General features: G+C 44.5%; 1 protein-coding gene across 1 annotated transcript; it reads right to left on the bottom strand.

Annotated features, from left to right (window-relative positions):
* Positions 1-2948: 2948 nt before the first annotated feature.
* LOC133614307 (high affinity immunoglobulin gamma Fc receptor I-like) lies at positions 2949-24827 on the bottom strand. Its single transcript, XM_061972158.1, has 5 exons — positions 24733-24827; positions 24641-24667; positions 20238-20537; positions 19642-19914; positions 2949-3465 (listed from the first exon to the last, which is right to left on the bottom strand). The coding sequence occupies exons 1-5, from the start codon at positions 24746-24748 to the stop codon at positions 3194-3196; spliced, it is 888 nt and encodes a 295-aa protein (XP_061828142.1). The 5' UTR covers positions 24749-24827; the 3' UTR covers positions 2949-3193.
* Between the last annotated feature and the right edge of the window lie 42 nt (positions 24828-24869).

Below are 24869 nucleotides of genomic sequence, written 5' to 3'. Positions count from 1 at the left end.
GGCGGGCAGGTAAGCTGCTTACCTGCTGCGCGTGACGCCGGCCGCGGCGAAAGCGGACGAGGCGGGGTGTCGGTGCGGTGGGCGCGGTGGTGACCCTGGACGTGCGTCGGGCCCTTCTCGCGGATCGCCTCAGCTACGGCTCCCGGTGGGGCCCTCTCGGGGGAAGGGGCCTCGGTCCTGGACCCCGGCGAGGCGTCCCTTCTCCGCTCCGTAAAAGTGTCCATCTCTTTTCTTTTTTTTTCTTCTGTTGTGGCATATGCTGCAGGTGCCTGCTCGTTTTTCGTATGTGGGTAACAACATTTAACTATGTATATATATTTCCCAATTGGTTTAACTGCCACCCGCAAAAAAAAAAAAAAAAAAAAATCTAATTAATCCGCCCGACCCGACCCGCGAGCGGATAAAATCTTTTTTTTTTTAATTTCATCCGCCCGATCCGCGGATAATCCGCGGACTCCGCGGTTGTGTCCGCAAACCGCGCATCTCTAATATATATATCTACATCCTGAAAATATGCAAACAAAACTGTGTTTAGATAATTGATACTTCAAACTTGCATAAATAAATATTAAGGAATATAACATAACTTGGCTTCCGAGAGCTTCAAAATGTAATGAATAAAATGCTAAAGTTGTTGATAAACAAGCAATTATTTTAATAATTAAATATGGTCATTTTAAATGAATTATTATGATAATTTAAAATTAATTATTTCAAATATGTTTATTTGAATGCATAATTCTATGGCTGGATGTAATAAGGAGTCAGAAAAAATACAAATAAAAATACAATTAATTTTGATGTTTTTAGCAAAATATAGTAAAAATTTATTTCGTTTTTTTATTTTTTTATTAATAAATATATTTATTTTTAGGTAACATAAACATAATAATACAATTTCTATCTAGTCTGGATGATTTAGTTCTTGTCAACCTGTTGTCCTCCTGTCGTGAAAAACCAGGGGCGCCACTAGGGATTTTGGGCCCCATGAAAAGAATATTTACAGCGCCCCCAACACAGTGTCATTATTTTTTCTGCATTATAATTTCATCATCATTAAGGGCCTCTCTGGGCCCCCCTCCATCATGGGCCCCTAGAATCCGTCTCCTTTACCCCCCCCTTTTCGGCGCCCCTGGTCCTCACTCAGGTCTGCATGGAGCTGGAGGGGGCGTGGCCTCCAGCTCCGGCTGAAAATCGGGAGATTTTCGGGAGAATATTTGTCCCGGGAGGTTTTCGGGAGAGGCGCTGAATTTCGGGAGTCTCCCGGAAAATTCGGGAGGGTTGGCAAGTATGTTGTAAAGTGAAGTGTGAGCCAGTGAAGGGATGCCAAAATGTGTTCATATTTTTTAGTGGCAGTTAAAAGGCGAGCAGCAGCATTTTGGACTAACTGCAACGGAGCGATTGAGGCCTGTCTTCGTTCCAAACGTAGAGGGAGTTGCAGTCGTCCAAACGCGATGAAATAAAAGCATGGATTACTCGCTCAAAGTCGTTAAAAGATAAAACTGATTTAATTTTTAAAAACTAGATCGTACAACGGAGTTAATATAATGTTCCAATTTTAAATCATTGTCCGACTTAAAACCAAGATTTGTGACTGTGGGTTTTAAATAAGGCACCATTGGGGTACTAAAGAGGAGGCTACGCCGGATAGTCGAACCTCGGATTCAGGAGGAACAGTGTGGTTTTCGTCCTGGTCGTGGAACTGTGGACCAGCTCTATACTCTCGGCAGGGTCCTTGAGGGTGCATGGGAGTTTGCCCAACCAGTCTACATGTGTTTTGTGGACTTGGAGAAGGCATTCGACCGTGTCCCTCGGGAAGTCCTGTGGGGAGTGCTCGGAGAGTATGGGGTATCGGACTGTCTGATTGTGGCAGTCCGCTCCCTGTATGCTCAGTGCCAGAGCTTGGTCCGCATTGCCGGCAGTAAGTCGGACATGTTTCCAGTGAGGGTTGGACTCCGCCAAGGCTGCCCTTTGTCACCGATTCTGTTCATAACTTTTATGGACATAATTTCTAGGCGCAGTCAAGGTGTTGAGGGGATCTGGTTTGGTGGCTGCAGGATTAGGTCTCTGCTTTTTGCAGATGATGTGGTCCTGATGGCTTCATCTGGCCAGGATCTTCAGCTCTCACTGGATCGGTTCGCAGCCGAGTGTGAAGCGACTGGGATGAGAATCAGCACCTCCAAGTCCGAGTCCATGGTTCTCGCCCGGAAAAGGGTGGAGTGCCATCTCCGGGTTGGGGAGGAGATCTTGCCCCAAGTGGAGGAGTTCAAGTACCTCGGAGTCTTGTTCACGAGTGAGGGAAGAGTGGATCGTGAGATCGACAGGCGGATCGGTGCGGCGTCTTCAGTAATGCGGACGCTGTATCGATCCGTTGTGGTGAAGAAGGAGCTGAGCCGGAAGGCAAAGCTCTCAATTTACCGGTCGATCTACGTTCCCATCCTCACCTATGGTCATGAGCTTTGGGTTATGACCGAAAGGACAAGATCACGGGTACAAGCGGCCGAAATGAGTTTCCTCCACCGTGTGGCGGGGCTCTCCCTTAGAGATAGGGTGAGAAGCTCTGCCATCCGGGGGGAGCTCAAAGTAAAGCCGCTGCTCCTCCACATCGAGAGGAGCCAGATGAGGTGGTTCGGGCATCTGGTCAGGATGCCACCCGAACGCCTCCCTAGGGAGGTGTTTAGGGCACGTCCGACCGGTAGGAGGCCGCGGGGAAGACCCAGGACACGTTGGGGAGACTATGTCTCCCGGCTGGCCTGGGAACGCCTCGGGGTCCCACAGGAAGAGCTGGACGAAGTGGCTGGGGAGAGGGAAGTCTGGGCTTCCCTGCTTATTAGGCTGTCCCCGCGACCCGACCTCGGATAAGCGGAAGAAGATGGATGGATGGATGGATGGACCATTGGGGTCCCGGTCACTGGGGGGAGCATTCTGTTACAATATAATTGATCCAGTTAAAAGGTGATTATGATCATCTTTATTCCGATCAGTGAATGTTACAATTTAAAGTCATAAAAAATAAAGTGTGCAATGGTAGGTCAGTTATTGAGTACAACTCTAACCTGCACAATAGAAGGAAATGGAAGGACTGGAAATAAGTTGCAGTAATATAGCGTTGTGTCATGAAGTGAAGGCACACTTGACGGATCAAATGTCGCAGTGTGAGTACACTCAAAAAAACGAACCTTTTTGTTTACGGTCACTCTTCAAATGTTTCCCCCTCGCTCAACTTGGAGAGACCCAAATGTGGCACCTTAGCCTTGCAGCTGTACAGGCCGGGGGTCCGTTTGACCAGGTTAAAGTTCTCCGAGGTGGCCGTCCCCACTCGCTTGTTGTTCTTGTAGAAGTAGTAGTTGATGGGCGGAGCCGGAGCCCGGGCGTTGTACTGGACACTGCAGACCAGCTTCATGAGATCTACCTCAAGCAAGTCGTTGTCTGCAACCACCTCCAAAACTGGTTGTGTCAGAAGCTCTGGAATAGAGCATATATGGAAGACATGATAAGTAAGTACAACAACTTACTGTGCACCATCTACTGATCCATTGGTGAAGTTTTCCATAGGTGGAGAAGAATTACAGTAGGTAAGGTTGTATTTTTGCCTCACCCTTCACTTTAAGCGTGAGTGAAGAACGCACTACCGACCTGATAAATCCGAAAGAGAAAGTGATGATACAGTATTATCTGCTCACAGATGCAACCTGGTGGTTGGTTGAGCACACTGCAGTTAGTCCTGCATAGTATACCGTATTTCCTTGAATTGCCGCCGGGTATATATTATCCGCATGCCTCGTTTTACCGCCGGGTCAAACTCGTCACGTCACGAGTGACACTTCACCTTTCAAGGCATCATTTTCCAAAATGGAGGAGGCCATCCATCCATCCATCCATCCATCCATCTTCTTCCGCTTATCCGAGGTCGGGTCGCGGGGGCAGCAGCCTAAGCTGGGAAGCCCAGACTTCCCTCTCCCCAGCCACTTCGTCCAGCTCTTCCTGTGGGACCCCGAGGCGTTCCCAGGCCAGCCGGGAGACATAGTCTTCCCAACGTGTCCTGGGTCTTCCCCGCGGCCTCCTACCGGTCGGACGTGCCCTAAACACCTCCCTAGGGAGGCGTTCGGGTGGCATCCTGACCAGATGCCCGAACCACCTCATCTGGCTCCTCTCGATGTGGAGGAGCAGCGGCTTTACTTTGAGCTCCTCCCGGATGGCAGAGCTTCTCACCCTATCTCTAAGGGAGAGCCCCGCCACCCGGCGGAGGAAACTCATTTCGGCCGCTTGTACCCGTGATCTTGTCCTTTCGGTCATAACCCAAAGCTCATGACCATAGGTGAGGATGGGAACGTAGATCGACCGGTAAATTGAGAGCTTTGCCTTCCGGCTCAGCTCCTTCTTCACCACAACGGATCGATACAGCGTCCGCAATACTGAAGACGCCGCACCGATCCGCCTGTCGATCTCACGATCCACTCTTCCCTCACTCGTGAACAAGACTCCGAGGTACTTGAACTCCTCCACTTGGGGCAAGATCTCCTCCCCAACCCGGAGATGGCACTCCACCCTTTTCCGGGCGAGAACCATGGACTCGGACTTGGAGGTGCTGATTCTCATCCCAGTCGCTTCACACTCAGCTGCGAACCGATCCAGTGAGAGCTGAAGATCCTGGCCAGATGAAGCCATCAGGACCACATCATCTGCAAAAAGCAGAGACCTAATCCTACAGCCACCAAACCGGATCCCCTCAACGCCTTGACTGCGCCTAGAAATTCTGTCCATAAAAGTTATGAACAGAATGGGTGACAAATGGCAGCCTTGGCGGAGTCCAACCCTCACTGGAAATGTGTCCGACTTACTACCGGCAATGCGGACCAAGCTCTGGCACTGATCATACAGGGAGCGGACTGCCACAATCAGACAGTCCGATGCCCCGTACTCTCTGAGCACTCCCCACAGGACTTCCCGAGGGACACGGTCGAATGCCTTCTCCAAGTCCACAAAACACATGTAGACTGGTTGGGCAAACTCCCATGCACCCTCAAGGACCCTGCCGAGAGTATAGAGCTGGTCCACAGTTCCACGACCAGGACGAAAACCACACTGTTCCTCCTGAATCCGAGGTTCGACTATCCGGCGTAGCCTCCTCTCCAGTACACCTGAATAGACCTTACCGGGAAGGCTGAGGAGTGTGATCCCACGATAGTTAGAACACAGCCTCCGGTTCCCCTTCTTAAAGAGAGGAGGAGGCTAATTTCAATAGTTTAAAATCGCATAAAGGGAAGAAGATAAAGAGCTATTCAGTAGGATTTAAGGTCCAAGCTATTGATTGTGCTAAAAAGAACAGTAAGCAGCTATGTTTTATTAATATAGCTGCATGTGTCAGATATGAGTCATTAAATGACTCCCGCCTCCTGGTGGTAGAGGGCGCTAGTGATCCCAGGGATCATTCTTGCGACTACTCGGCTGCAGAAGAAGTGACATCTAAACTGGACTTTCAATGGAAGCAGGAGGTAATAATTAAAGGAAGATCTCCATCGAGACAGAGAGACTTTTAAAACTGAAGAAAGATAAGGAAGACTTCTATAAACAAGTTATCGATGCTTTTGTTCAGAAGGAGCTGCGCATGGACTTCATTTATAAGTAAAGGTAAGACCATAATAACGTTTTTTTTTATTAAATGTGCTTTTCATGATGGTATCCTTACATCTGTCATGTCTGTGTGATCATGTTTTGTTTTAGTCATGTTCGGTTTTGTTTTTGGACTTATTGTGCACTTTTGTTTGTTTTGTCACCATAGCAACCATCAGTTTTCACCGGTCACGTCACGCACCTGTTTCACGTTTTGAGTCACGCACCTGTTTTCGTTAATCATGTCTGTAGTATTTAAGTTAATTGTTTTCAGTTTGTCTTCCTGGCGACATCCCGGATTCATACCCCTGTCACACTCTGTTTACCTCTGCGCACTTCATAGTCCATGCCAAGTAAGTTTTTGTTTATTAATGCCACAGTTAGTGTTTTTGTTTTCATTGTTCACAGTTTCTGCCTATGTGCAAGTTTTGTTTTCAATAGCCTAGTTTTGTACCTATGCCATTGTGCGCGCTTTTCGTTTGTTCCTTTTTGACATATAGTGTTAAAATAAATCATGTATTCACCTTTACGCCATGTCTGATCCAAATCACTTGCACCTCGGGAGAACAAACCATGCCATAGTTCTAGTCGTGACAACATCACACTCAAATTTATAAGCGCAGGCCTAAATTTACCGCATGCCTTTGGTAAGCGCCGGAGCGAGAAGAGGTTTTAAATTAATTACCGCCCAGGCACTAATTCAAGGAAATACGGTGTGTGTATATATATATATATATATATATATATATATATATATATATATATATATGTATGTCTTAATAAGGTTATCCAAAAAATAGTGCTCGATACCGTAGTAGAGCGCAATATATGTATGTGTGGGAAAAAAAATCACAAGACTATTTCATCTCTACAGGCCTGTTTCATGAGGGGGTTCCCTCAATCATCAGGAGATTTTAATGGGAGCATTCACATACCATGGTTTATATAGGGCACAGAGTGGGTGGGTACAGGCTGGCGTAGGGGCGTGGTGATTGGCTCATGTGTTGCCTAGGAGGTGTTTCCGTCTGTGGCGGCATGCTGATACAATTTCGCTGCGCTTGTTGAGGGATGACAGGTCTGGACGGTATATAATAAACAGTTTCTCTTTCAAGCATAGGTTGCATCTTTTATTACCACTATTGTAAGGTGTGCTGGATGCAAGAATTTGCCATGTTATTGAATATTCAACATTATTGTCTTTGAGGTCCCAAATGTGTTTGCTGAGTTCTGTGGTATTCCGCAGGTTTTGGTTCCTGAAAGAAGCCTTGTGATTGTTCCATCTGGTTTTAAACTCTCCCTCGGTTAATCCTACATATGTGTCGGATGTGTTAATGTCCTTGCGTGTTACCTTAGATTGGTAAACAACTGATGTTTGTAAGCACCCCCCGTTGAGAGGGCAATCAGGTTTCTTGCGGCAGTTGCAGCCTTTGTTGGTTTTGGGGTCGCTCTGTCCGGGGGCCGACGGCTCATTTGCAGTTGTTTTGTTGTGGTTAGAGATAATTTGTCGTATATTGTTCATACAGCTGTAGCTCAATTTAATGTTGTTCTTGTTGAATACTTTTCTTAGGGTGTTGCCTTTGGGGAAGTGTTTGTCAATCAGACTGAGGAATTTGTGGCCAATGTTAGTTGAGACGTTTTTGCTGTATGGGGGGTTGTACCAGATGATGTTGTTTCGTTTTCTGTTCTTTTTTGGTTGGTTTCCTGGCGTGGGTTCATAGGTGAGGGTGAAATTGTAACCGCTTTCATCAAGGGCTTTTTGGTACGGGGGGGTTGCTTGGTCAAATTCAGCTTTGCTAGATGACAGCATCGATAGCCTTTTATTAATTCCGGTAGGTATTCTTTTCGTGGTGGTGGGTGGGTGGTTGCTGTCATGGTGCACGTATTGGAGTGTTGTGTTGGATTTCGTGAATGGTTGGTAGCTGTTATTTCTCAGGTTGAAAGTGACGTCGAGGAAGTTGACGGTTTGCTTGTTGGCTTCAATCGTGATCCGAAGGCCGTTCTCTTTGAAAATTTGGCATATGCGCTTCTTGGTATTCTCGCTGCTCCTTGGCGAGGCGCGACACACTGCCAGTCCGTCATCACGGTAGATACCAAGGTTCAGGTTGAGGCTAGCAAGCTTGGAGAGGAGGAAACTCCCAACGAGTTCACACGTTTCTGCTCCGTCAAAACTTCCCATAGTGACGTCAAATGTTGCATTGTTCTTTTTTTGCCATGGTGTACTGTTGTGGATGAGTATGGAGTTTTTTGCGTGGATGATGATGTTTCTTTCGTTGCCTGTGATTGAGTCGTAGTCTGAGGCGAAGTCTAGTGCTTGAGTCAGTAGGTCTTGCGTGATGGAAGGGTAAAATTCTTCGATATCAAAGGAGATAAAGTTGTGCTGTTGTTTGTCTTGGATGTTGTTGAACCATTTGATTACTGCTGCTGTATTTCTCCATTGGTTGAGTGGTGTTTTGTCCTTGATTTTTGTGTTGACTCTGTCCAGGATTATTTTGCTGATTTTTCCTATTTCAGATTTAGTTGGGTTTATTAGTCGGCATGTTGGGTTATTTGCGAAGTTGGGTTTGTGGTCCTTCAATGTGATGAAGGCTTCCTTGTTGGCTGTGGCGTCCACCCTGTCCTCAATGTCCAGTTCAGCCGCGATCCTTTTATTTTCCAGGTGGATGTTCTGTAAGGTGTTGGGTTGTGCTTTTTTGTATGATTTGGTGATGCTTCTGTCCAGTAAGGTGTTATGTTCTGGTATGTCCATTCTGTAGAAGTTTGTGGTTTTATCGGCAGCTATGATGAGGTTGTTTACTTTCTTGATGCGCTCCTTGTCATTTTTCAGCTTGGTGAGGAGTGGGTTGCGGACTGGCTTGAATTTGACTGATTGTATCATTTTGAGCATGTCGTTCTCAAAATCCTTTAGTTCCTCAAAACCTGCGGAATACCACAGAACTCAGCAAACACATTTGGGACCTCAAAGACAATAATGTTGAATATTCAATAACATGGCAAATTCTTGCATCCAGCACACCTTACAATAGTGGTAATAAAAGATGCAACCTATGCTTGAAAGAGAAACTGTTTATTATATACCGTCCAGACCTGTCATCCCTCAACAAGCGCAGCGAAATTGTATCAGCATGCCGCCACAGACGGAAACACCTCCTAGGCAACACATGAGCCAATCACCACGCCCCTACGCCAGCCTGTACCCACCCACTCTGTGCCCTATATAAACCATGGTATGTGAATGCTCCCATTAAAATCTCCTGATGATTGAGGGAACCCCTCATGAAACAGGCCTGTAGAGATGAAATAGTCTTGTGATTTTTTCCCCCACACATACATACATATATATATATATATATATATATATATATATATATATATATATATATATATATATATATATATATATATATATATATATATATATATATATATATATTATTATTATTTTTATTTTTTTTCTAATCACTATTATTATCATTATTATTATTTTATTTTTATTTACATTTTTAAAATATATATATATTTTTTTTTTATTGTGTTTTTTGCCCCCTCCCTCAGGGGTGCGGTTGCTGGTACTTCCATCTCCATCGTTGGGGTCCCTGCGGGTGGGGCGGGTGGTTCCCGTGACCCCGTGCTGGGCGGTCCTGCGGCGGCTGACTTGTGTGGATTTGGGGACACTTGGCCTGGCAACCCACCCCCGAGTCCTCCCTCCGCCCTCCCGTGACTTTGGACTTATTCTGTCTTTTTTTAGGGGGGGGTTATGTCATGATCCGTCACTCGGGGTCATGGCAATGGTAATTTCCTATGTTTTTGTCTGCACCTTGTTTACTGTTGGTTTCCATGGGCACTGATTCTCCTCACCTGTCTTAGTTTAGCAATTAGTGTTCCCACCAGGTGATCACTCCCCTTTATAATTTTGTCACCCATCACTAGTTGCTGTGTCAATGTTTGCTATACGCAACATTTACATTCTCCTGGTTTTTCTCCTCGCTGTAGTGATTTTTCTGCTCACTAGTATTCCTTGTTTTTCACCCTTGGTGACATTTCGTTTTTTTTAGCTTGTTAGCGTCCTCAGTTTTTGTCCTGCGTTTAATTTATTAAAAGCTTAATCTTCCCTGCACGCTGCTCCAGCTTGTTTTCTGCGTTGGAGGGAACACTACCAGCGCAGCCATTGGCCCCCAACGTAACACCATTCTCCCTTTTCCGTCTACACACTGTCTGCTTGTAAGTACTCTGTGTGTGTGCGCTGCCGAACATGCTCGTCTGCTCGTAAAACCAGCAATGTCATGATGTGACGACGACGGAGGGGTGGGGGCGTGGAACTGATACTTTTCAGAGGTGGTATAGTACCAAATATGATTCATTCTTATTGCGGTACTATACCAACACTGGTATACCGTACAACCATAGTGCTGTCAAATGATGATTTTTAAAAAGTGGCCCTATGAAGGCAGCCATTAATGCGATGTGGCCCTCAATGGAAACAAGTTTGACACCCCTGTTTTAATGTGAGTGGAAAAAATTGTTGGTGTAGTGGCTCACATACACCAAATTGCCAAAAGTATTTGGCCACCCATCCAAATGATGAGAATCAGGTGTCCTAATCACAGGTGTATCAAATCAAGCACTTAGGCATGGAGACTGTTTCTACAAACATTTGTGAAAGAATGGGCCGCTTTCAGTGATTTCCAGCGTGGAACTGTCATAGGATGCCACCTGTGCAACAAATCCAGTCGTGAAATTTCCTCGCTCCTAAATATTCCAAAATCAACTTTATTACAAGAAAAGTGGAGAGTTTGGGAACAACAGCAACTCAGCCACCAAGTGGTAGGCCACGTAAACTGACAGAGAGGTCAGCATAGTGCAAAGACTTTCTGCACAGTGTCGGAGGCAGATATTTACATATATCCGAATTTAAGTGTTACTTCTTTTATTTCATAATCATATTACAAAACAGCTAGTGTTTTTCTTCCAATTGTGGTCTTTTGGTTGTCTGCAAAAAACTGTGTGCTTAACCTTGAGTGAGGAATGTAAGAAAGAGAGATAATGGGCATGTGTTTTGGCTGGAGGGACATGAGTGCGAGGGTGGGAGAGAGAGAGACTTAAGAGGGGAGAGGGTTTTTCGGGGGGGGGGGGGGGGCAGACCATCTTGGCGGCGCGATTGAATGTACTATGCTGGACTGGTCTCAATGTATTTACAAAGCTTTGCAAATATATTACAAAATACCTATTCTGTCTCTGGTGGTTTTTCTACTCAGCTTTAAGTGTCGTAAAGAGTTTGGGAGCGACTTGTGACTTGAATTCCCTGGGAGGAACAACTGGTCCAAACTTAACAACAATCAGTTGCTACAGAGCTCCAAACTTCATGTGACCTTCCAATTAGCCCACGTACAGTACGCAGAGAGCTTCATGGAATGGGTTTCCATGGCCGAGCAGCAGTATCTAAGCCATACATCACCAAGTCCAATGCAAAGCGTGGGATGCAGTGGTGTAAAGCACGTCGCCACTGGACTCTAGAGCAGTGGAGACGCCTTCTCTGGACTGATGAGTCACGCTTTTCCATCTGGCAATCTGAAGGACCATTCTGGGTTTGGAGGTTGCCAGGAGAACGCTACATTTCGGACTGAATAGTGCCAAGTGTGAAATTTGGTGGAGGAGGAATTATGGTGTGGGGTTGTTTTTCAGGAGTTAAGCTTTGCCCCTTAGTTCCAGTGAAAGGAACTTTGAATGCTCCAGGATACCAAAACATTTTGGACAATTCCATGGGATGGCACTTCACGTTCATATGTGAGTAAAGGCAGGTGGCCAAATACTTTTGGCAATTAAGTGTATCTGACATAACCCTATTTACTGTTAAACCAGTGTTTCTTAATTAGAAGCCTATTGTTGAATTGTGAGCGCCCCCTACCACTTGTGGCAGTAATGACAATATCAAACAAGTCTGGAGATAAAGTCATAGAGGTTTTTTTTAAGCGCAAAAATTATGACTAAAGTGGTAAAGCTGTATTCTCATATGCACTTCAATTTTATTGACGGTTTAGTTACAAAAACTTTTTGGATTTAATAATTTGAATGATCAATTCAGTTTATTTTAGCACCACATAATTGCATGTAAATGTACTTTTCGTCAGTCCCTTCTTATGCAGTCCATTTGATGATTTTATTAAATCAGCTCAAGGTTTATGTGTTAAATAATATTTGCATTGGCTGTAGTTATTGAATGCTATTAAAAAAACAAGAGTAAGATTGCTAATTCAGTGGTAATATGTTAGTGTGCTCCGGGCCCCTCTATAGTGGAAAAGTTGGGCCCCCGAGCAACGTTCCCTCTCAGGTGTGCAGTGCTCATGAGTCCTCTGCACGCGGCAAATCTATGTCACGCGCAAAATCCATCCATCCATCCATCCATCTTCTTCCGCTTATCCGAGGTCGGGTCGCGGGGGCAGCAGCCTAAGCAGGGAAGCCCAGACTTCCCTCTCCCCAGCCACTTCGTCCAGCTCTTCCCAGGGGATCCCGAGGCGTTCCCAGGCCAGCCGGGAGACATAGTCTTCCCAACGTGTCCTGGGTCTTCCCCGCGGCCTCCTACCGGTCGGAACGCCTCCCTAGGGAGGCGTTTGGGTGGCATCCTGACCAGATGCCCGAACCACCTCATCTGGCTCCTCTCGATGTGGAGGAGCAGCGGCTTTACTTTGAGCTCCTCCCGGATGACAGAGCTTCTCACCCTATCTCTAAGGGAGAGCCCCGCCACCCGGCGGAGGAAACTCATTTCGGTTGCTTGTACCCGTCATCTTGTCCTTTCGGTCATAACCCAAAGCTCATGACCATAGGTGAGGATGGGAACGTAGATCGACCGGTAAATTGAGAGCTTTGCCTTACGGCTCAGCTCCTTCTTCACCACAACGGATCGATACAGCGTCCGCATTACTGAAGACGCCGCACCAATCCGCCTGTCGATCTCACCATCCATTCTTCCCTCACTCGTGAACAAGACTCCGAGGTACTTGAACTCCTCCACTTGGGGCAAGATCTCCTCCCCAACCCGGAGATGGCACTCCACCCTTTTCCGGGCGAGAACCATGGACTCGGACTTGGAGGTGCTGATTCTCATCCCAGTCGCTTCACACTCGGCTGCGAACCGATCCAGTGAGAGCTGAAGATCCTGGCCAGATGAAGCCATAAGGACCACATCATCAGCAAAAAGCAGAGACCTAATCCCGCAGCCACCAAACCAGATCCTCTCAACGCCTTGACTGCGCCTAGAAATTCTGTCCATAAAAGTTATGAACAGAATGGGTGACAAAGGGCAGCCTTGGCGGAGTCCAACCCTCACTGGAAATGTGTCCGACTTACTACCGGCAATGCGGACCAAGCTCTGACACTGATCGTACAGGGAGCGGACAGCCACAATCAGACAGTCCGATACCCCATACTCTCTGAGCACTCCCCACAGGACTTCCCGGGGTACACGGTCGAATGCCTTCTCCAAGTCCACAAAGCACATGTAGACTGGTTGGGCAAACTCCCATGCACCCTCAAGGACCCTGCCGAGAGTATAGAGCTGGTCCACAGTTCCACAACCAGGACGAAAACCATACTGTTCCTCCTGAATCCGAGGTTCGACTATCCGGCGTAGCCTCCTCTCCAGTACACCTGAATAGACCTTACCGGGAAGGCTGAGGAGTGTGATCCCACGATAGTTAGAACACACCCTCCGGTTCCCCTTCTTAAAGAGAGGAACCACCACCCCGGTCTGCCAATCCAGAGGTACCGCCCCCGATGTCCACGCGATGCTGCAGAGTCTTGTCAACCAAGACAGCCCCACAGCATCCAGAGCCTTAAGGAACTCCAGGCGGATCTCATCTACCCCCGGGGCCTTGCCACCGAGGAGCTTTTTAACTACCTCAGCAACCTCAGCCCCAGAAATAGGAGAGCCACGCGCAAAATCAAAAAAATAAAAATAAGCGCATAACCATTTTCAGTGTAAGTGACGACATGCGGCCACAAAGGATACAACATTTTGTCATCTCTGTTCAATTCTTGTAACGTCTATTGAGACGCTTTAAGGAGGACTTGGATTCCATCGATCACTTTACTAAGCAAAACCCATCATCAAAACATTGGTAAAAAAGTTTCTATCTACAAACCCCGTTTCCATATGAGTTGGGAAATTGTGTTAGATGTAAATATAAATGGAATACAATGATTTGCAAATCCTTTTCAACCCATATTCAGTTGAATATGCTACAAAGACAACATATTTGATGTTCAAACTCATAAACTTTTTTTTTTGGTAAATAATAATTAACTTTAGAATTTGATGCCAGCAACACGTGACAAAGAAGTTGGGAAAGGTGGCAATAAATACTGATAAAGTTGAGGAATGCTCATCAAACACTTATTTGGAACATCCCACAGGTGTGCAGGCTAATTGGGAACAGGTGGGTGCCATGATTGGGTATAAAAGTAGATTCCATGAAATGCTCAGTCATTCACAAACAAGGATGGGGCGAGGGTCACCACTTTGTCAACAAATGAGTGAGCAAATTGTTGAACAGTTTAAGAAAAACCTTTCTCAACCAGCTATTGCAAGGAATTTAGGGATTTCACCATCTACGCTCCGTAATATCATCAAAGGGTTCAGAGAATCTGGAGAAATCACTGCACGTAAGCGGCTAAGCCCGTGACCTTTGATCCCTCAGGCTGTACTGCATCAACAAGCGACATCAGTGTGTAAAGGATATCACCACATGGGCTCAGAAACACTTCAGAAATCACTACAGTTGGTCGCTACATCTGTAAGTGCAAGTTAAAACTCTCCTATGCAAGGCGAAAACCGTTTATCAACAACACCCAGAAACGCTGTCGGCTTTGCTGGGCCTGAGCTCATCTAAGATGGACTGATACAAAGTGGAAAAGTGTTCTGTAGTCTGACGAGTCTACATTTAAAATTGTTTTTGGAAACTGTGGACGTCGTGTCCTCCGGACCAAAGAGGAAAAGAACCATCCGTATTGTTATAGGCGCAAAGTGTAAAAGCCAGCATGTGTGATGGTATGGGGGTGTATTAGTGCCCAAGACATGGGTAACTTACACATCTGTGAAGGCGCCATTAATGTTGAAAGGTACTTACAGGTTTTGGAGCAACATATGTTGCCATCCAAGAAACGTTAACCATGGACGCCCCTGCTTATTTCAGCAAGACAATGCCAAGCCACGTGTTACATCAACCTGGCTTCATAGTAAAAGAGTGCGGGTACTAGACTGGCCTGCCTGTAGTCCAGACCTGTCTCCCATTGAAAATGTGTGGTGCATTATGAAGCCTAAAATAGCACAACGGAGACCCCCGGACTGTTGAACAACTTAAGCTGTACATCAAGCAAGAATGGGAAAGAATTCCACCTGAGAATCTTCAAAAATGTGTCTCCTCAGTTCCCAAACCTTTACTGAGTGTTGTTAAAAGGAAAGGCCATGTAACACAGTGGTGAACATGCCCTTTCCCAACTACTTTGGCACGTGTTGCAGCCATGAAATTCTAAGTTAATGATTATTTGCAAAAAAAAAATAAAGTTTATAAGTTTGAACATCAAATATGTTGTCTTTGTAGCATATTCAACTGAATATGGGTTGAAAATGATTTGCAAATCATTGTATTCCGTTTATATTTACATCTAACACAATTTCCCAACACATATGGAAACGGGGTTTGTATTAAAACTCGTCATTGTCTGCCGTGCAAACCAAATGTGAGATATTTTTAAGTGTTCTTTCTTAATCCATAGTCATGTTTAAATCAGCTAGTATTTTCCTCATTTAGTGTGACCTCCTTGCTTTTATCTTATGTCCACTCGTAAACTCTTGGTTTTGCCTTAAGGGCTCCTGTGTGTCCGCTCACAGAGCTGTTTGGGCCAGTTCCTTATCTGTTTTTGAAGAAGCAGCTGCGCTCCTTTCTGTTTGTATTTAGATCTCTTTAGACCTCTTCTGTTTTGATTTAGACCTCTTTAGACCTCTTTTGTTTGGATGCAGACCTCTTCTTGCTGATGCTACTGTAAGGGCGGGTCTCCTGAAGCTTCAGTAAAACGTGGTATTGTACCATTCTGTCTCTGGGGTCCTTTTTTAACTCAAACTAAATGTCATCCAAAAGAAGTTGGGATTGACCAGCGTGTTTTATTCCCTGAGAGGAAGACAGGTCACATGCAACACAAACCAAAACCGACTTTGTCATCCGTCATATCAAACAGCAGCCGCTTGCTCTTTCTCACCTGCGCCAACACATGCACCTATCAATCAATCTATCGATCAATCAATTTTTACTTATATAGCCCTAAATCACGAGTGTCTCAAAGGGCTGCACAAGCCACAACGACACACATCAGGGCAAGAAAAAACTCAACCCAATGGGATGACAATGAGAAACCTTGGAGAAGACTGCAGATTTGGACACCTTCCCCTGGGTGACCGGTGCTATGGACGGTGCTGTGGCACTTGTGATGTGTTCACAGCCACACAAAAAGTCAGACAAATCTGGGGCGGCATGGCGGGGTGGGCCGTGCCAGAAACCTGAGGGTTGCAGGTTCACTCCCCACTTCTTGCCATCTAAATCACTGCCGTTGTGTCCTTGGGCAGGACACTTCACCCTTGCCCCCAGTGCTTCCGTCAGTCAGCTGTGGCTAAGAAAGTAGCTTACCACCACCAATACCACCAGGTGTGAATGAATGATGGCTTCTCACTTCTCTGTGAAGCGCTTTGAGTGTCTAGAAAAGTGCTATATAAATCTAATCCATTATTATTATTATTATTAACTCCAACACCACACATAAAGTGTAATTCCAGGTCGTTACACTATGATTTACCAATCAAATGTGTGCTCATTCTACTGTCATTTATTAAGAATCCTAATTCATAAATATCAATCATGAAATGCTGTTATTATATTAAATAAATACTAATGAAAATATATATTTTACAAACAGAAAATTACAGGGATGTACACATGATCCCATGCTTACATCTCATTGTGCAAAATGTGAATGTTTTAATGGGAACTAAATGCGATATCTGAAAGGGGTACAAATTATTTCCAAAGCAGGACCTCCACCCAGACATACAATACGCGTACACAGCTCATGAAAAACAATAGTTTTGTTATTGTCCTTTTAAGTGGGCCAAAACACTTAGACCGGGACTTAGAAAATAATCTCATGGAACTGACAGTCATTTGATTGTAATAATAAAACTTCCATCCATTAGCCGCCACTTATCAGATTCCGGGTCGCGTGGGCAGCAGTCTCAGCAGAGATGCCCAGACTTCCCTGTCCCCAGCCGCCTCCTCTAGATCCACAGGGGTGATACCGAGGCGTTCCCAGGCCAGCTGTGAGACATAGTCCCTCCAACGTGTCCTAGGTCTGGTTTCCTCCCGGCTGGACATGCCCGAAACACCTCACCAGGGAGGCATCAATCAATCAATCAATCAATCAATGTTTACTTATATAGCCCTAAACCACGAGTGTCTCAAAGGGCTGCACAAGCCATAACGACATCCTCGGCTCAGATCCCACATCAGGGCAAGGAAAAACTCAACCCAATGGGATGACAATGAGAAACCTTGGATCTAACATAACATAAATAGTGGATCTAACATAATAGTGAGAGTCCAGTCCATAGTGGATCTAGCATAATATTGTGAGAGTCCAGTCCATAGTGGATCTAACATAATAGTGAGAGTCCAGACCATAGTGGATCTAACATAATAGTGTGAGAGTCCAGTCCATAGTGGATCTAACATAATAGTGTGAGAGTCCAGTACATAGTGGATCTAACATAATAGTGTGAGAGTCCAGTCCATAGTGGATCTAACATAATAGTGAGTGTCCAGTCCATAGTGGATCTAACACAATAGTGTGAGACTCCAGTCCATAGTGGATCTAACATAATAGTGTGAGAGTCCAGTACATAGTGGATCTAACATAATAGTGTGAGAGTCCAGTCCATAGTGAATCGAACATAATATTGTTAGAGTCCAGTCCATAGTGGATCTAACATAATAGTGAGAGTCCAGACCATAGTGGATCTAACATAATAGTGTGAGAGTCCAGTCCATAGTGGATCTAACATAATAAATGATAAATGATAAATGGGTTATACTTGTATAGCGCTTTTCTACCTTCAAGGTGTGAGAGTCCAGTCCATAGTGGATCTAACATAATAGTGTGAGAGTCCAGTACATAGTGGATCTAACATAATAGTGTGAGAGTCCAGTCCATAGTGGATCGAACATAATATTGTTAGAGTCCAGTCCATAGTGGATCTAACATAATAGTGAGAGTCCAGTCCATAGTGGATCTAACATAATAGTGTGAGAGTCCAGTCCATAGTGAATCTAACATAATAGTGTGAGAGTCCAGTCCATAGTGGATCTAACATAATAGTGAGAGTCCAGTCCATAGTGGATCTAACATAATAGTGAGAGTCCAGTCCGTATTGGATCTAAAATAATAGTTTTAGAGTCCAGTCCATAGTGGATCTAACTTAATAGTGAGAGTCCAGTCCATAGTGGGGACAGCAGGATATCATCCAGGAGGAATCCGTAGTAGATGCCAAAGTCATATCAGCTGGCTCTTCTTGACGTGAAGGAGCATTGGCTCTACTCTGGGTCCCTCCCGGATGACCTAGTTCCTCGCCCTATTTCTGAGGGTGATCCCAGACATCCTGCGGAGGAAACTAATTTCTGCCGCTTACATCCGCAACCTTGTCCTTTCGGTCTTTACCCAGAGTTCATGACCATAGGTGAGCGTAGGAACGTAGACCGACTTGTAAATCGAGAGCTTCGGCTTCTGGCTCAGCTCCTTCTTCACCACAACAGACCGGTGCAGTGACTGCATCACTGCAGACGCCGCACCAATCCGCCTGTCAATCTCGCGTTCCATTCTTTCCTCACTCGTGAACAAGACCTCGAGATTCTTGAACTCCTCAACTTGAGGAAGAACTTCACTCCCGACGAGGGGTGCAGTCCACCCTTTTCCGACTGCGAACCATGGCCTCAGATTTGGAGGCGCTGATCCTCATCCCAGCTGCTTCACACTTGGCTCAAAACCTCCTCAGTGAACGCTGAAGGTCCCAGCCTGATGATGAAGCCAACAGGACCACATCATCTGCAAAAACCAGGGATGCGATCCTCTGGCCACCAAACTGGAAACCCTCCACACCCTGACTGCGTCTAGAAAGTCTGCCCATAAATAATAAAACACTTAACTTGTTATTTAGTCAGGTTTGGGACAGGTGTGATGCTGGTGTGGCCCCAGTGCTCCACTGAGTTTTTGCATTTGCTCACACACATGACAAATTAGAGAGAACATTGGCCCGGAGGTCAAAAAGGTAAAGAACCCGTGTTCAACTATTAGAAACATTAAAATAATTAAAGTGGAGGAGGAGTTCAAGTACCTAGGAGTCTTGTTCACGGGTAAGGGAAGAGTGGATCGTGAGATCGACAGGCGGATTGTTGCGGCGTCTTCAGTAATGCGGAAGCTGTATCGATCCGTTGTGGTGAAGAAGGAGCTGAGCCGGAAGGCAAAGCCCTCAATTTATCGGTCGATCTACGTTCCCATCCTCACCTATGGTCATGAGCTTTGGGTTATGACCGAAAGGACAAGATCACGGGTACAAGCGGCCGAAATGAGTTTCCTCCGCCGGGTGGCGGGTCTCTCCCTTAGAGATAGGGTGAGAAGCTCTGCCATCCGGGAGGAGCTCAAAGTAAAGCCGCTGCTCCTCCACATGGAGAGGAGCCAGATGAGGTGGTTCGGGCATCTGGTCAGGATGCCACCCGAACGCCTCCCTAGGGAGGTGTTTAGGGCACGTCCGGCCGGCAGACCCAGGACACGTTGGGAATACTATGTCTCCCGGCTGGCCTAGGAATGCCTCCGGATCCCCCGGGAGGCTAGGGTGAGGGTAGTCTGGGCTTCTTTGCTTAAGCTGCTGCCCTTGCGACCCGACCTCGGATAAGTGGAAGAAAATGGATGGAGGTCAAAACGTGCACATAAACTCACCCAAGACCTGAACTTGAACGCCGGCTGAAATCCCAGAATACGTCCGTCCGTGGTTGTCCCACGACGCCCTGCAGGAGTACAGTCCCTGGTCCTCCAGGTTCAAGCGGGGCAGGTACAAACGTGGGCCGAAGTCACTCTGGGTCATGACCGCGACGCCATCTTTGTACAAAATCACCTCGTGGAGTCGCGGGCTGTCCCGGACGCGGCACGTCACGTTCAAGGCTTCTCCGACGAGGACGGGATGCAGGGGGGCCTCGAGAATGGCCCAACCTCCTGGAGAGAGATCAATGACGACCACAATGTATCCCGGCGGGTATCTCTCTACACTGGTACCTCAACTTAAGAGCGCTTCGAGATGAGAGCCGTCTCTCGGCTAATTGTTGCGCTTTACCTTACAAGCAACCATTTCAGTTGCTAGGATTAGCTCAGGGGTGGCCACACCTTTTCTGCAGGCGAGCTACTTTTTTTCAATTGACCAAGTGGAGGGGATCTACATCATTCATATACATCATTTATATTTATTTATTTATGAAAGAGAGGGTTTTGTACAGCAGCCAGACAAGACCGACAATAATCCCCCCTGAGAAGAATCTTACCGTCCACATTGATGTCCACGGGCGGGCTTTTGACGGTGAAAATGTTTCCCACCGCCGTGTCCCTGACGCCTTGGCATTGAAGCGCTTCACTCCCAGTAATATTGCCCCTCAGCCTCAGCGTCAGCGTCAACGTCTCGCTATTTTGCGGGATCTGCTTGGAGTCCTTGAACCACAAGTAGTCCCAGGTGGACTTGTGGCTGTCGGTGATGCTGCATCTGAGCTGGACCTGTTCACCGGAGAAGACCCGGGAATGTCCTGAGGTCACCTCCAGTCGTGCGCTGGCGGAGGTCACGGAGGGCGCTACACACACACACACACACACACACACACACACACACACACACACACACACACACACACACACACACACACACACACATTTTGGTATTTGTTACCTTCTTGAGACCTCTGGAAAATGCTTACCTCTTTAGGACCAGCCTTTCTAGATATATAAAGATGTGTATTTACAACATTAATAATATATACATACTATGCAAATATAAAAAAGGTAAGCTTTTAATTATTTTGTATTTTTTATTTTTGGTCTGTAATTGGTTTTAATCTTCATTATTTACTTCAAGTTATTACAGTATGTCTCTATATACATACATATATATATATATATATATATATATATATATATATATATATATATATATATATATATATATATATATATATATATATATATATATATAAATTTAATTTTTAATACATTTTGGCCAAAGGAGGCGCATTTCAATTTCTTAGACACACTTGTTATTTCATATGTTGGCCAGAGGGGGGAGCACTTCAAATTTGTACACGCACTTGTTATTTTATATGTTGGCCAGAGGGGGAGCACTTCAGATTTTTACACACACTTGTTATTTCATATGTTGGCCTAAGGGGGAGCACTTCAAAGAAATGTACACACACTTGTTATTTCATATGTTGGCCAGAGGGGGAGCCCTTCAATTTTTTTTTCACACACTGGTTATTTCATATGTTGGTCAGAGGGGGATCACTTCAAATTTTTACACGCACTTGTTATTTCATATGTTGGTCAGAGGGGGAGCACTTAAAAGAAATGTACACACACTTGTTATTTCATATGTTGGCCAGAGGGGGAGCACTTCAAATTTTTACACGCACTTGTTATTTCATATGTTGACCAGAGGGGGAGCACTTAAAAATTTTTGCACACACTTGTTATTTCATATGTTGGTCAGAGGGGGAGCACTTCAAATTTTTACACACACTTGTTATTTCATATGTTGGCCAGAGGGGATCACTTAAATTTTTTTACACACACTTGTTATTTCATATGTTGGCCAGAGGGGGATCACTTCAAATTTTTACACGCACTTGTTATTTCATATGTTGGCCAGAGGGGGAGCACTTCAAATTTTTACACACACTTGTTATTTCATATGTTGGCCAGAGGGGGAGCACTTCAATTTTTTTTTTTACACACACTTGTTATTTCATATGTTGGCCAGAGGGGGAGCACTTCAAATTTTTACACGCACTTGTTATTTCATATGTTGGCCAGAGGGGGATCACTTCAAATTTTTACACGCACTTGTTATTTCATATGTTGGCCAGAGGGGGATCATTTCAAAAAATGTTACACACAGTTGTTATTTCATATGTTGGCCAGAGGGGGATCACTTCAAATTTTTACACGCACTTGTTATTTCATATGTTGGCCAGAGGAGATCACTTAAATTTTTTTACACACACTTGTTATTTCATATGTTGGCCTAAGGGGGAGCACTTCAAAGAAATGTACACACACTTGTTATTTCATATGTTGGCCAGAGGGGGAGCCCTTCAATTTTTTTTCACACACTGGTTATTTCATATGTTGACCAGAGGGGGAGCACTTAAAAAATTTTGCACACACTTGTTATTTCATATGTTGGTCAGAGGGGGAGCACTTCAAATTTTTACACACACTTGTTATTTCATATGTTGGCCAGAGGGGATCACTTAAATTTTTTTTACACACACTTGTTATTTCATATGTTGGCCAGAAGGGATCACTTCAATTTTTTTTACACACACTTGTTATTTCATATGTTGGCCAGAGGGGGATCATTTCAAAAAAATTTACACACACTTGTTATTTCATATGTTGGCCAGAGGGGATCACTTCAAATTTTTACACGCACTTGTTATTTCATATGTTGACCAGAGGAGATCACTTAAATTTTTTTACACACACTTGTTATTTCATATGTTGGCCTAAGGGGGAGCACTTCAAAGAAATGTACACACACTTGTTATTTCATATGTTGGCCAGAGGGGGAGCCCTTCAATTTTTTTTCACACACTGGTTATTTCATATGTTGACCAGAGGGGGAGCACTTCAAATTTTTTGCACACACTTGTTATTTCATATGTTGGTCAGAGGGGGATCACTTCAAATTTTTACACGCACTTGTTATTTCATATATTGGCCAGGGGGGGAGCACTTCAAATTTTTTACACGCACTTGTTATTTCATATGTTGGCCAGAAGGGATCACTTCAATTTTTTTTACACACACTTGTTATTTCATATGTTGGCCAGAGGGGGATCATTTCAAATTTTTACATACACTTGTTATTTCATATGTTGGCCAGAGGGGGAGCACTTAAAATTTTTTGCACACACTTGTTATTTCATATGTTGGCCAGAGGGGGATCACTTCAAATTTTTACACGCACTTGTTATTTCATATGTTGGCCAGAGGGGGAGCACTTCAAATTTGTACACACACTTGTTATTTCATATGTTGGCCAGAGGGGGAGCACTTCAAATTTTTACACACACTTGTTATTTCATATGTTGGCCAGAGGGGGATCACTTCAAATTTTTACACACACTTGTTATTTCATATGTTGGCCAGAAGGGAGCACTTCAATTTCTTAGACACACTTGTTATTTCATATGTTGGCCAGAGGGGGGAGCACTTCAAATTTTTACACGCACTTGTTATTTTATATGTTGGCCAGAGGGGGAGCACTTCAGATTTTTACACACACTTGTTATTTCACAAGTTGGCCAGAGGGGGAGCACTTCAAATTTTTACAGACACTTGTTATTTCATATGTTGGTCAGAGGGGGAGCACTTAAAAAAAATGTACACACACTTGTTATTTCATATGTTGGCCAGAGGGAGAGCACTTCAAATTTTTACACGCACTTGTTATTTCATATATTGGCCAGAGGGGGAGCACTTCAAATTTTTTACACGCACTTGTTATTTCATATGTTGGCCAGAGGGGGAGCACTTCAAATTTTTACACACACTTGTTATTTCATATGTTGGCCAGAGGGGGAGCACTTCAAATTTTTACACGCACTTCAAATTTTTACACGCACTTGTTATTTCATGTTGGCCAGAGGGGATAACTTCAATTTTTTTTACACACACTTGTTATTTCATATGTTGACCAGAGGGGGATCACTTCAAATTTTTACACGCACTTGTTATTTCATGTTGGCCAGAGGGGATAACTTCAATTTTTTTTACACACACTTGTTATTTCATATGTTGACCAGAGGGGGAGCACTTCAAATTTTTACACGCACTTGTTATTTCATGTTGGCCAGAGGGGATAACTTCAATTTTTTTTACACACACTTGTTATTTCATATGTTGACCAGAGGGGGAGCACTTCAAATTTTTACACGCACTTGTTATTTTATATGTTGGCCAGAGGGGGAGCACTTCAATTTTTTTTTACACACACTTGTTATTTCACATGTTGACCAGATGGGCAGCACTAATATGGCCATCAAATTAGTTACTATGGTAATGTAATTAGTTACTATGGTCCTCTAATTAGTCACTATTGCCATCTAATTAGTTACACTGGTAATGTAATTAGTTACTATGGTCATCTAATTAGTTACTATGGTCATCTAATTAGGTACACTGGTCATGTAATTAGTTACTATGGTAATGTAATTAGTTACTATGGTCATGTAATTAGTTACTATGGCCATCTAATTAGTTAGTGTTTTTTTTTAACCCTTCACGTTCATATTTTAATGTGTTTGTTGCATTTTTGTTGCGTTTTGCTTGATTGTAAAATATGTGTATGGAGAGGGGGTGTGACGTTCATATGTTGTCAATATTCAGTGTTTTATCCTTCATAGTTAATATTGTAAATCCCACATTCTTTATTTTCATGTACATTCTGGGTGTCTCATTCAGTAAAAAAATAAAAATTCCATTAAGGTTTTTTAGGTGGTCTGTTATAACATTTTTAGCTTTCAATCAGACATTATTGTGAGTTTTTGTATTAGTGTTAGGACTCAAGCACACAGATTTTCACAGCTTATACGTGTGTGTGTGTGTGTGTGTGTGTGTGTGTGTGTGTGTGTGTGTGTGTGTGTGTGTGTGTGTGTGTGTAATATGGCATACATACCCACGGGGGACGCCAGCAGGACTACAACTGTAAGAGAAGAAGATATTTCAGGAGTTGATAAGAAATATTGTCATGAAACAAAGCAAACTCACCCAGAAAGGAGATCATCCTTGTAGCTTTCTTTTGTCGTACGGATCGGACTTGTGGAGACAACTTTTATTCCTGAAGGGAAAGGAAGTGAAAGTAGATCCAAACAACACCCGACTCAGGAAATCCTCTTTTCTGCCTT

The sequence above is a fragment of the Nerophis lumbriciformis genome, linkage group LG17 (genome assembly GCF_033978685.3).
Source record: "Nerophis lumbriciformis linkage group LG17, RoL_Nlum_v2.1, whole genome shotgun sequence".
NCBI classification, from domain to species: domain Eukaryota; kingdom Metazoa; phylum Chordata; class Actinopteri; order Syngnathiformes; family Syngnathidae; genus Nerophis; species Nerophis lumbriciformis.
This window is presented reverse-complemented; position numbering and strand designations above follow the sequence as displayed.

Coding starts and splice junctions, on each gene's coding strand:
- LOC133614307 (XM_061972158.1), bottom strand. Junction 20,538..24,640: donor CCTGCTGGCGTCCCCCGTGG/GTATGTATGCCA, acceptor GTGTGTGTGTAG/CGCCCTCCGTGACCTCCGCC. Junction 3,466..19,641: donor CGTTCAAGTTCAGGTCTTGG/GTGAGTTTATGT, acceptor GCTCTATTCCAG/AGCTTCTGACACAACCAGTT.